Source organism: Oncorhynchus gorbuscha, unplaced genomic scaffold, assembly GCF_021184085.1.
Source record: "Oncorhynchus gorbuscha isolate QuinsamMale2020 ecotype Even-year unplaced genomic scaffold, OgorEven_v1.0 Un_scaffold_2071, whole genome shotgun sequence".
In the NCBI taxonomy this organism is placed as follows: domain Eukaryota; kingdom Metazoa; phylum Chordata; class Actinopteri; order Salmoniformes; family Salmonidae; genus Oncorhynchus; species Oncorhynchus gorbuscha.
This window is the reverse complement of record NW_025745046.1, coordinates 65,632-79,291: the sequence shown is the minus strand read 5'-3', so window position 1 is coordinate 79,291 and position 13,660 is coordinate 65,632. Positions and strand designations below refer to the sequence as shown.

Genomic DNA, 13,660 nt, shown 5'->3' with positions numbered 1-13,660 from the left:
AATAGAACAGTATAATAACAGTATAATAACAAAATAACAGTATAATAACAGTATAATAACAGTATAATAACAGTATAATAACAGTATAATAACAGTATAATAACAATATAACAGTATAATAACAGTATAATAACAGTATAATAACAGTATAATAACAATATAACAGTATAATAACAGTATAATAACAGTATAATAACAATAGAACAGTATAATAACAGTATAATAACAGTATAATAACAGTAGAATAACAGTATAATAACAGTATAATAACAGTATAATAACAGTAGAATAACAGTATAATAACAGTAGAATAAGAGTAGAATAACAATAGAACAGTATAATAACAGTAGAATAACAGTAGAATAACAGTAGAATAACAATAGACCAGTATAATAACAGTATAATAACAGTAGAATAACAGTAGAATAACAATAGAACAGTATAATAACAGTATAATAACAATAGAACAGTAGAACAACAGTATAATAACATTATAATAACAATAGAATAACAGTATAATAACAATAGAACAGTAGAATAACAATGGAACAGTAGAATAACAATAGAACAGTATAATAACAGTATAATAACAATAGAATAACAATAGAACAGTATAATAACAGTATAATAACAGTATAATAACAGTATAATAACAGTATAATAACAATAGAACAGTATAATAACAATAGAACAGTAGAATAACAGTAGAATAACAGTAGAACAGTATAATAACAGTAGAATAACAATAGAACAGTATAATAACAGTATAATAACAATAGAATAACAGTATAATAACAATAGAACAGTAGAATAACAATAGAACAGTATAATAACAGTATAATAACAATATAATAACAGTATAATAACAATAGAACAGTAGAATAACAATAGAACAGTATAATAACAGTATAATAACAATATAATAACAATAGAACAGTATAATAACAGTATAATAACAATAGAACAGTATAATAACAATAGAACAGTATAATAACAGTAGAATAACAGTAGAATAACAGTATAATAACAGTATAATAACAGTATAATAACAGTATAATAACAGTATAATAACAGTATAATAACAGTATAATAACAGTAGAATAACAGTAGAATAACAGTATAACAACAGTATAATAACAATAGAACAGTAGAATAACAGTAGAATAAAAGTATAATAACAGTATAATAACAATAGAACAGTAGAATAAAAGTATAATAACAGTATAATAACAGTTATGTTAGAGCCGATTTGGACATATTTGTATAAAAGACCGAACATATGGAGCTCCATGTATATTTGTGTAAATATATTAAATATGAATGTAAATGATGTAATATTAGGTACGTACCTTTATGATTTATATTTACCCCATTGAAATATATTAATTTGTTGTTAGTGTAACTCGGACATTTGGCCCCCCCTCTTGCCTGTTCATTGTATTGTGGTAATTGTGTTAGGATAAAGGCAGGAAGTTGGGCCTTCGGGAGAGAGTCCTTGCTAGACGCGGGAGCGGTATAGTTTTTGACCATACAGTCATACAGACATACAGTCATACATACAGACATACAGGTCATAATATGTATTTTCCATATCAAGTATTTTGTGCTTTAAGTTGATTGGAGACTCATTTATTTGTTAGATATAAGAAGAATAAACATTTTTGTTGCACCATATCCCTGGATGTCATGGAATGTTTGGCCGTTTGGAAACCTTGAGTGTGGACTGTATGCGTACCAAACAACCCCGCTTCAGGCTTGGGCAGTGGCTATGGTAAAGACGAAAGGAAGCCACTACAATCAAAATAACAATATAATAACAATAGAACAGTATAATAACAGTATAATAACAATAGAACAGTATAATAACAATATAATAACAATAGAACAGTATAATAACAGTATAATAACAGTATAATAACAGTATAATAACAGTAGAATAACAGTAGAATAACAGTAGAATAACAGTATAACAACAGTATAATAACAATAGAACAGTAGAATAACAGTAGAATAAAAGTATAATAACAGTATAATAACAATAGAACAGTATAATAACAGTATAATAACAGTAGAATAACAGTATAATAACAGTATAATAACAGTATAATAACAATATAATAACAATAGAACAGTATAATAACAGTATAATAACAATAGAACAGTATAATAACAATAGAACAGTATAATAACAATATAATAACAATAGAACAGTATAATAACAGTATAATAACAAAATAACAGTATAATAACAGTATAATAACAGTATAATAACAGTATAATAACAGTATAATAACAGTATAATAACAATATAACAGTATAATAACAGTATAATAACAGTATAATAACAGTATAATAACAATATAACAGTATAATAACAGTATAATAACAGTATAATAACAATAGAACAGTATAATAACAGTATAATAACAGTATAATAACAGTAGAATAACAGTATAATAACAGTATAATAACAGTATAATAACAGTAGAATAACAGTATAATAACAGTAGAATAAGAGTAGAATAACAATAGAACAGTATAATAACAGTAGAATAACAGTAGAATAACAGTAGAATAACAATAGACCAGTATAATAACAGTATAATAACAGTAGAATAACAGTAGAATAACAATAGAACAGTATAATAACAGTATAATAACAATAGAACAGTAGAACAACAGTATAATAACATTATAATAACAATAGAATAACAGTATAATAACAATAGAACAGTAGAATAACAATGGAACAGTAGAATAACAATAGAACAGTATAATAACAGTATAATAACAATAGAATAACAATAGAACAGTATAATAACAGTATAATAACAGTATAATAACAGTATAATAACAGTATAATAACAATAGAATAACAATAGAACAGTATAATAACAGTATAATAACAATAGAATAACAGTATAATAACAATAGAACAGTATAATAACAATAGAACAGTATAATAACAGTATAATAACAATAGAACAGTATAATAACAATAGACCAGTATAATAACAGTATAATAACAATAGAACAGTATAATAACAATAGAACAGTATAATAACAATAGAACAGTATAATAACAGTATAATAACAATAGAACAGTATAATAACAGTAGAATAACAATAGAACAGTATAATAACAGTAGAACAGTAGAACAACAGTAGAATAACAATAGAACAGTATAATAACAAATAGAATAACAGTAGAATAACAATAGAACAGTATAATAACAATAGAACAGTATAATAACAGTATAATAACAATAGAACAGTATAATAACAGTAGAATAACAATAGAACAGTATAATAACAGTAGAATAACAATAGAACAGTATAATAACAATAGAACAGTATAATAACAGTATAATAACAATAGAACAGTATAATAACAGTATAATAACAATAGAACAGTATAATAACAGTATAATAACAGTATAATAACAGTATAATAACAGTATAATAACAATAGAACAGTATAATAACAGTAGAACAGTAGAATAACAATAGAACATTAGAATAACAATAGAACAGTATAATAACAATAGAACAGTAGAATAACAATAGAACAGTATAATAACAATAGAATAACAGTAGAACAGTATAATAACAGTAGAATAACAATAGAACAGTAGAATAACAGTATAATAACAATAGAACAGTAGAATAGCAATAGAATAACAGTAGAACAGTAGAATAACAATCGAACAGTAGAATAACAGTATAATAACAATAGAACAGTAGAATAACAATAGAATAACAGTAGAACAGTAGAATAACAATAGAACAGCAGAATAACAATAGAATAACAGTAGTACAGTAGAATAACAATAGAACAGCAGAATAACAATAGAATAACAGTAGAACAGTAGAATAACAATAGAACAGTATAATAACAATAGAACAGTATAATAACAGTATAATAACAATAGAACAGTATAATAACAGTATAATAACAGTATAATAACAGTATAATAACAATAGAACAGTATAATAACAGTAGAACAGTAGAATAACAATAGAACATTAGAATAACAATAGAACAGTATAATAACAATAGAACAGTATAATAACAATAGAACAGTATAATAACAATAGAATAACAGTAGAACAGTATAATAACAGTAGAATAACAATAGAACAGTAGAATAACAGTATAATAACAATAGAACAGTAGAATAACAATAGAATAACAGTAGAACAGTAGAATAACAATCGAACAGTAGAATAACAGTATAATAACAATAGAACAGTAGAATAACAATAGAATAACAGTAGAACAGTAGAATAACAATAGAACAGCAGAATAACAATAGAACAATAGAATAACAGTAGAATAACAATAGAACAGTATAATAACAGTAGAACAACAGTAGAATAACAATAGAACAGTATAATAACAATAGAATAACAGTAGAACAGTAGAATAACAATAGAACAGCAGAATAACAATAGAACAATAGAATAACAGTAGAATAACAATAGAACAGTATAATAACAATAGAACAATAGAATAACAGTAGAATAACAATAGAACAGTATAATAACAGTAGAACAACAGTAGAATAACAATAGAACAGTATAATAACAATAGAACAGTATAATAACAATAGAATAACAGTAGAACAGTATAATAACAATAGAATAACAATAGAACAGTATAATAACGGTATAATAACAATAGAACAGTATAATAACAGTATAATAACAATAGAACAGTATAATAACAGTATAATAACAATAGAACAGTATAATAACAATAGAATAACAATAGAACAGTATAATAACAGTATAATAACAATAGAACAGTATAATAACAGTATAATAACAATAGAACAGTATAATAACAGTATAATAACAATAGAACAGTATAATAACAGTATAATAACAATAAAACAGTATAACAACAATAGAACAGTATAATAACAGTATAATAACAATAGAACAGTATAATAACAGTAGAACAGTAGAACAACAGTAGAATAACAATAGAACAGTATAATAACGAATAGAATAACAGTAGAATAACAATAGAACAGTATAATAACAATAGAACAGTATAATAACAGTATAATAACAATAGAACAGTATAATAACAGTATAATAACAATAGAACAGTATAATAACAGTAGAATAACAATAGAACAGTATAATAACAATAGAACAGTATAATAACAGTATAATAACAATAGAACAGTATAATAACAGTAGAATAACAATAGAACAGTATAATAACAGTAGAACAGTAGAATAACAATAGAACATTAGAATAACAATAGAACAGTATAATAACAATAGAACAGTAGAATAACAATAGAACAGTATAATAACAATAGAATAACAGTAGAACAGTATAATAACAGTAGAATAACAATAGAACAGTAGAATAACAGTATAATAACAATAGAACAGTAGAATAACAATATAATAACAGTAGAACAGTATAATAACAATAGAACAGCAGAATAACAATAGAACAATAGAATAACAGTAGAACAGTATAATAACAGTATAATAACAATCGAACAGTAGAATAACAGTATAATAACAATAGAACAGTAGAATAACAATAGAATAACAGTAGAACAGTAGAATAACAATAGAACAGCAGAATAACAATAGAACAATAGAATAACAGTAGAATAACAATAGAACAGTATAATAACAATATAACAGTATAATAACAATAGAATAACAATAGAACAGTATAATAACAATAGAACAGTATAATAACAATAGAATAACAATAGAACAGTATAATAACGGTATAATAACAATAGAACAGTATAATAACAGTATAATAACAATAGAACAGTATAATAACAGTATAATAACAATAGAACAGTATAATAACCGTATAATAACAACAGAACAGTATAATAACAGTATAATAACAGTATAATAACAGTAGAACAGTATAATAACAATAGAATAACAGTATAATAACAGTAGAACAGTATAATAACAATACAATAACAGTATAATAACAATAGAACAGTATAATAACAGTAGAACAGTAGAACACCAGTAGAATAACAATAGAACAGTAGAATAACAATAGAAGAGTAGAATAACAGTAGAATAACAATAGAACAGTAGAACAACAGTATAATAACAATATAACAGTAGAACAACAGTAGAAGAACAATAGAACAGTAGAATAACAGTAGAACAGTAGAGCAACAGTAGAATAACAATATAATAACAATAGAACAGTAGAATAACAGTAGAACAGTAGAATAACAGTAGAACAGTAGAATAACAATAGAACAGTAGAACAACAGTAGAAGAACAATAGAACAGTAGAATAACAGTAGAACAGTAGAACAACAGTAGAATAACAATAGAACAGTATAATAACAGTAGAACAGTAGAATAACAATAGAACAGTATAATAACAATAGAATAATAGTAGAAAAACAATAGAACAGTAGAATGACAGTAGAATAACAATAGAATAACAGTATAATAATGGTAGAACAGTAGAGCAACAGTAGAATAACAATAGAACAGTAGAACAACAGTAGAATAACAATAGAACAGTAGAATAACAATAGAACAGTAGAATAACAATAGAACAGTAGAATAACAATAGAATAATAGTAGAATAACAATAGAACAGTAGAATGACAGTAGAATAACAATAGAATAACAGTATAATAATGGTAGAACAGTAGAGCAACACTAGAATAACAATAGAACAGTAGAATAACAGTAGAATAACAATAGAACAGTAGAATAACAGTAGAACAGTAGAACAACAGTAGAATAACAATAGAACAGTATAATAACAAGGCCGTGATGCAGCCGATCAGGATGTTCTCAATTATGCCGAAGTTGGAGTGGCTCTGCTGCTCCTTCTTTACCATGTGGTGGTGGTGTGGTTCCATGTCAGGTTCTCAGTGATATGAACGTCAAGAACATTGAAACTAAGGCAAGGTGTAGACAACAGTCTTAGGAAAGCAAAGCAACTCTGGATCATTCATGCTGTTGGGTCGAGATAATTAAATGTGTGATGGATTTATTTTTTTGTAAAACGTTCTATGTAAATAAAGTTTGATTTGATTTGAATGTCAAGGTAATGGTCAAAAAAGTAGCCCACTGTTTTATGAGAATCTCACAGATCTGCTGTGGGAATATCTGGTTGTTTGATTCAGAATGTCTCTCAGGGTATTGAGATAATGTTTAACGGATGTTATTGATTCAGAATGTCTCTCAGGGTATTGAGATAATGTTTAATGGATGTTATTGATTCAGAATGTCTCTCAGGGTATTGAGATAATGTTTAACGGATGTCATTGATTCAGAATGTCTCTCAGGGTATTGAGATAATGTTTGACGGATGTTATTGATTCAGAATGTCTCTCAGGGTATTGAGATAATGGGCAGTAGTTGATTCCATTCCAGCCCGTCCTCCTAAAGCTCCTCCCACCAACCCCCAGTGACTGAGGGGTGTTATGAGGGGTGTATATGGCCAATATACCATGGCTAAGGGATGTTCTTAGGGACGACTCATCGCGTGTGATATTGGCCATATACCACAAACCCCTGAGGTATCTTATTGCTATCAGAAACTGGTAACCAATATAATTACGGGAGTAAAAATAAATGTTTTGTCATACTGGTGGTATACGGTCTGATATACCACGGCTGTTAGCCAATCATCATTCAGGGCTCGAACCACCCAGTTTGTAATACAAAGTGGGTTCAATAACTTTGATAAACAACCAAAAATAATGACTGATAATCAGGTGGATTGAGACAGATAAAGTTTGATATGGGTTTTTGGTTTAGTCAAATTGACCAAGCCAATTTCAAGCGTATATATATGTTGTAGGCTAGTTTGCTAGCTAACTCAGGGACATGCTTTGTAGTATACACCTCTGGTCAGTAGGCTGGCTGACTTGCACAATAATAAACCCCCATCCATCTGGCGACGCTGTTGTATGTTTCCGGGTTCCAGAAGAACCAAGGAGTTTTCGAAAATTCCTCGACTAGAACTCGGAAGTAGGATTGGAGGTGAACAAAGATCTGTATGTAATGATGAGATGCTCATGTCACTCAATCCTGACAATAAAAATCATTGTCCCAAAAGTAGGAATGCAGGCGACAAGATTAGGTCCGAAATAAATCCATTGAAATGTATCGGGATTATTTTGGACAGATTTTTGGCGAGTGTAACCTCTCGCTTCGCCTCATCCTCTCTGAGGTTACTTTGTTTTGATTTTGAACGTTATTGTTGTGGAGTAAAGAAAGACCTAGTTAGCTACTGACTGAACTAAATAGGCTACCCAACTCCCAGTCGTCTGAAATATGTCTAAACTACAGTTTTCTCGTGTGTTTTTAAATGAGCGCTTAACTACGGCTGCTGTGGAGATTTTCGGTGCAGTTGAGAAAACGGTAGTGGAGTACCAGGAGGAGAATGATCGGCTACGGAGACTGCTGCGGATCACACCGGAGATACAACTATGTAGAATAGGTTAGTATGTTGATATACTGATAGTTAGATATAGTTCTACTCAATTAGTCAAATGGTTAGGTAAATAGAGATCACAGTTTCAACCAAATGTTTTGAATGAAATGTTCTACCTAACTACTGTATGTATTGGTCTACAGGCCTAAAGCAATCAAGCGTTTATCTGTATAATTTACTAAATTAAATAAACTATGAAAGCCATTAACAATTATTACGTAGGCCTATGATTATATAGTTGTCTGCATATTTGATTACTTATCTAAAGCCTTCAAATATCATTGTATTTGTCACATGCTTCGTAAACAGGCATAAACTAACCAATAAGCTTACTTATGGCCCTCCAACAATGCAGAGAGAAAAATAATAAAGATAACACAGGGTTCTCCCCAAAGAATGTGAGGGGCGCTGCGCCATCTTGTGGACTGAATGCTCCACTATGTAAAACGTGTTATGATATTAGGACATGTTTTGCTTCAGATCGCAGGACATGGCAGTTGCAGGTGTAAGAAAACACAAACATCTCTGAGCCCAGAATGGGGCTCTGCCCTCCTCCTCAGTAGCACCACCTTTTTAAAACATCCTGGGAAACACTGACAATGAGTAACGATACTGTTGTATACAAGGGGTACCAGTATGACTATATATACACAGGGTACCAGTATACTATATATACACAGGGTACCAATATGAATCCTGGGGAGAACCCTGACAATGAGTAACAATACTGTTGTATACAAGGGGTACCAGTATGACTATATATACACAGGGTACCAGTATAGCTATGTACACAGGGTACCAGTATAGCTATATACACTGGGTACCAGTATAGCTATATATACACAGGGTACCAGTATTGCTCTATACACAGGGTACCAGTATTGCTCTATACACAGGGTACCAGTATAGCTATATACACTGGGTACCAGTATAGCTATATATACACAGGGTACCAGTATTGCTCTATACACAGGGTACCAGTATTGCTCTATACACAGGGTACCAGTATAGCTATATACACAGGGTACCAGTATAGCTATATACACAGGGTACCAGTATGGCTCTATACACAGGGTACCAGTATGGCTCTATACACGGGGTACCAGTATAGCTATATACACAGGGTACCAGTATGGCTATATACACAGGGTACCAGTATAAATATATATACAGTGGGACAAAAAAGTATTTAGTCAGCCACCAATTGTGCAAGTTCTCCAACTTAAAAAGATGAGGCCTGTAAATGTCATCATAGGTACACTTCAACTATGATAGACAAAACGAGGGGAAAAAATCCAGAAAATCACATTGTAGGATTTTTTAATGAATTTATTTGTAAATTATGGTAGAATAGGTTTGTATGTATATCTACTGATAGCGAGCTATAGTTCTACTCAGGCATGTCTGTATAGGTAACCTCTGCTCCTCCTCTCCTTCCCTCCAGACTCCCTGCAGCTCTCTGTCTCTGAAGAGGAGGTTCCCCCTGAGCAGCAGCACTGTGAGCAGGAGTGGAGCCCCAGTCTGGGACAGAAGAACCCAGAGACCAAACAGATTAAAGAGGAACAGGAGGAAGTCAGGACCAGTCAGGAGGAAGAGCAGCTTCAAGGGCTCGTTGATACTAAAGCCTCCATATCCACTACTTCCTGTGTGAAAAGTGAATGTGATCTGGAGGACCCATGTCAAGAAGCCGTAGTCGCCGAACACCCAACTCTCAATCCACTGAAAACGTCTAAACTACAGTTGTTTCGTGTGTTTTTAAATGAATGTTTAACGGCATCTGCTGCTGAGGAGATTTTTGGTGCGATTGAGAAAACTGTAGCAGAGTACCAGGAGGAGAATGATCTGCTACGGAGACTGCTGCGGATCACACCGGAGATAAAACTATGTAGAACAGGTTTGTACATAAATCTACTGATAGTTAGCAATAGTTCTAGTAAATGAATAAACTGTTTAGGCTTTCAGTGGTCACCATTTCAACATTTTGTAGAAGTGGTTTTAGCCCCAACATGGCAGTGCTTTCCCTTTGCTTGGACAGCAGCTCTACACATTTATGTTTCCATTCTGACTCCAGTGCCACATTGGTGGTAAAACATTCCTTTTGTTTAGCTGATGATGATGATGATTTGGTCACGTGTGATGCGCTCTGTCTATACTGAACAAAAAATATCAATGCAACATGCACAAGTTTAAAAGGTTTTACTTGAGTTAAAATGTATTTTCAGGGAAATCAGTCAATTTAAATAAATTCATCAGGCTGACTGAGTTACAGTTCATATGAGGAAACCAGTCAATTGAATCAAATTCATCAGGCCCTAATCTATGGATTTGACATGACTGGGAATAGACATATACATCTGTTGGTCACAGATATCCTTTAATAAAAGAGAGAGGCGTGGATCAGAAAACCAGTCAGTATCTGGTGTGACCTCATGCAGCACGACACGTCTCCTTCGCAATAGAGTTGATCCTTGAGACATAGGGCCGTGCGTTATCATCTAAAACATGAGGTGATGGCGGTGGGCCTCAGGATCTCGTCATGGTATTTCTGTGCATTCAAATTGCCATCGATAAAATACAATTGTGTTCGTTGTCCGTTGCTTATGCCTGCCTGCCTGCCTGCCTGCCTGCCTGCCTGCCTGCCTGCCTGCCTGCCTGCCTGCCTGCCTGCCTGCCTGCCTGCCTGCCTGCCTGCCTGCCCATACCATAACCCCACCATTGGGCACTCTGTTCACAATCATGACATCAGCAAATTGCTCGCACAATGACGCCACACACGTGGTCTATGGTTGTGAGGCCAGTTGGACGTACTGCCAAATTCTCTAAAATTATGTTGGAAATGAGAGAAATGAGCATTTAATTCTCTGGCAACAGCTCTGGTGGACATTCCTGCAGTCAGCATGCCATTTGCACGCTCCCTCAACTTGAGACATCTGTGGCACTGTGTTGTGACAAAACTGCACATTTTAGAGTGGCCGTTTATTGTCCCCAGCACAAGGTGCACCTGTGTAATGATCATGCTGTTTAATCAACTTCTTGATATGCCACACCTGTCAGATGGATGGATTATCTTGGCAAAGGAAAAATACTCACTAACAGGGATGAAAACAAATTTGTGAAAACATTTTGAGAGAAATAAGCTTTTTGTGCGTAATGGACAATTTCTGGGATCTTTTGTTTCAGCTCATGAAACATGGGACCAACACTTTACATGTTGCGTTTATATTTTTGGTCAGTTTAGAAACAATTGGTCCTTGATTGCTATCCAGATTTTGGAAACCTTGAACACTAACCTTAATGACTTTACAAATACAGAATGTACACTTGCTGTTTTACCACAGATTTTGGAAACCTTGAACACTAACCTTAATGACTTTACAAATACAGAATGTACACTTGCTGTTTGTTTAACTTTGAGCCAAAATGTTGTGTCCGAGTTTCCACAAGAAGTGTCTTACAATTCACAAAGTATTCAGAGCTTTTTACACATTTAGTTACATTAGACATTTATTCTAAAACTGATTAAATAGTTGTTTTTACTCAACAATCTATACACAATACCCCATAATGACAAAGCAAAAAAAAACGTTTTTTTAGTAGTTTTGGTTCATTTATAAAAAATGTAAAAATGATATCACGTATTCAGACCCTTTACTCAGTACTTTGTTGAAGCACCATTGACAGCGATTACAGCCTTGAGTCTTCTTAGGTATGACGCTACAAGCTTGGCACACCTGTATTTGGGGAGTTTCTCCTATTCTTCTCTGCAGATCCTCTCAAGCTCTGTCAGGTTGGATGGGGAGCGTTGCTGCAGAGATATTTTCAGGTCTCTCCAGAGATGTTCGATCGGATTCAAGTCCGGGCTCTAGCTGGGCCACTCAAGGACATTCAGAGCCATTCCCGAAGCCACTCCTGTCTTGACTGTGTGCTTAGGGTCGTTGTCCTGTTGGAAGGTGAACCTTCGCCTCAGTCTGAGGTCCTGAACGCTCTGCAGCAGGTTTTATCAAGGATCTCTGTACTTTGCTCCTCGATCAAGTCTCCTTGTCCCTGCTGCTGAAAAACATCCCCACAGCATGATGCTGCCACCACCATGCTTCACTGTAGGGATGGTGCCAGGTTTCCTCCAGGCGTGACCCTTGGCATTCAGGCCATAGAGATCAATCTTGGTTTTATCAGACCAGGTAATCTTGTTTCTCATGGTCTGAGAGTCCTTTAGGTGCCTTTTGGAAAACTCCAAGTGGGCCGTCATGTCATGTGCCTTTTACTGAGGAGTGGCTTCCATCTGGCCACTCGTCCATAATTGGTGGAGTGCTGCAGAGATGGGCACCCGAGTGGCGTAGTGGTCTAAGACACTTCATCATAGTGCAAGAGGCGTCACTGCAGTACCTGGTTCAAATCCAGGCTGAATCACATTCGGCCGTGGTTGGGAGTCCCATAGGGTGGCGCACAATTGGCACAGCGTCGTCTGGGTTTGGCCGGGGTAGGCCGTCATTATAAATAAGAATTTGTTCTTAACTGACTTGCCTAGTTAAATCAAGGTTTTTAAAAAACGGTTGTCCTTCCGGATGGTTCTCCCATCTCCACAGAGGAGCTCTGGAGCTTGTCAGAGCGATCATCGAGTTCTTGGTCACCTTGACAAAGGCGCCCAGGTTGGGGCGAGGGGATGGACGTAAAAAGTCTGTTACATTGATGCTGTTGACCCGGATCACTGGTTGCTGTCGGAAAGAGGGGGAGCTCAAAAGGGGGGTGAGTGTAACCGATGTGAAATGGCTAGCTAGTTAGCGGTGGTTAACCCTTCTCCCTAGCTAGTTAGCGGTGGTTAACCCTTCTCCCTAGCTAGTTAGCGGTGGTTAACCCTTCTCCCTAGCTAGTTAGCGGTGGTTAACCCTTCTCCCTAGCTAGTTAGCGGTGGTTAACCCTTCTCCCTAGCTAGTTAGCGGTGGTTAACCCTTCTCCCTAGCTAGTTAGCGGTGGTTAACCCTTCTCCCTAGCTAGTTAGCGGTGGTTAACCCTTCTCCCCAGATTGTTCAGTTTGGCTGGGCGGTCAGACTCCAGGAAGAGTCTTAGTGGTTCCCAACTTCTTCAATTTAAGAATGATTGAGGCCACTGTCTTCTTGGGGACCTTCAATGCTGCAGAAATGTTTTCGTACTCTTCCCCAGATCTGTGCCTCGACACAATCCTGTCTCTGT

General features: G+C 33.6%; 1 protein-coding gene across 1 annotated transcript in view; it reads left to right on the top strand.

The window, feature by feature from the left end:
- The first annotated feature begins 8,017 nt into the window (after positions 1-8,017).
- The window catches only part of LOC124017455 (oocyte zinc finger protein XlCOF6-like), a 56,599-nt gene continuing 50,956 nt past the window's right edge, over positions 8,018-13,660 (top strand). Inside the window, exons 1-2 of the mRNA XM_046332644.1 lie at positions 8,018-8,479; positions 9,918-10,367. Of these exons, the coding sequence (XP_046188600.1) occupies positions 8,314-8,479; positions 9,918-10,367 (616 nt within the window). The 5' untranslated portion in view covers positions 8,018-8,313. The remainder of the gene's footprint in view (positions 8,480-9,917; positions 10,368-13,660) is intronic.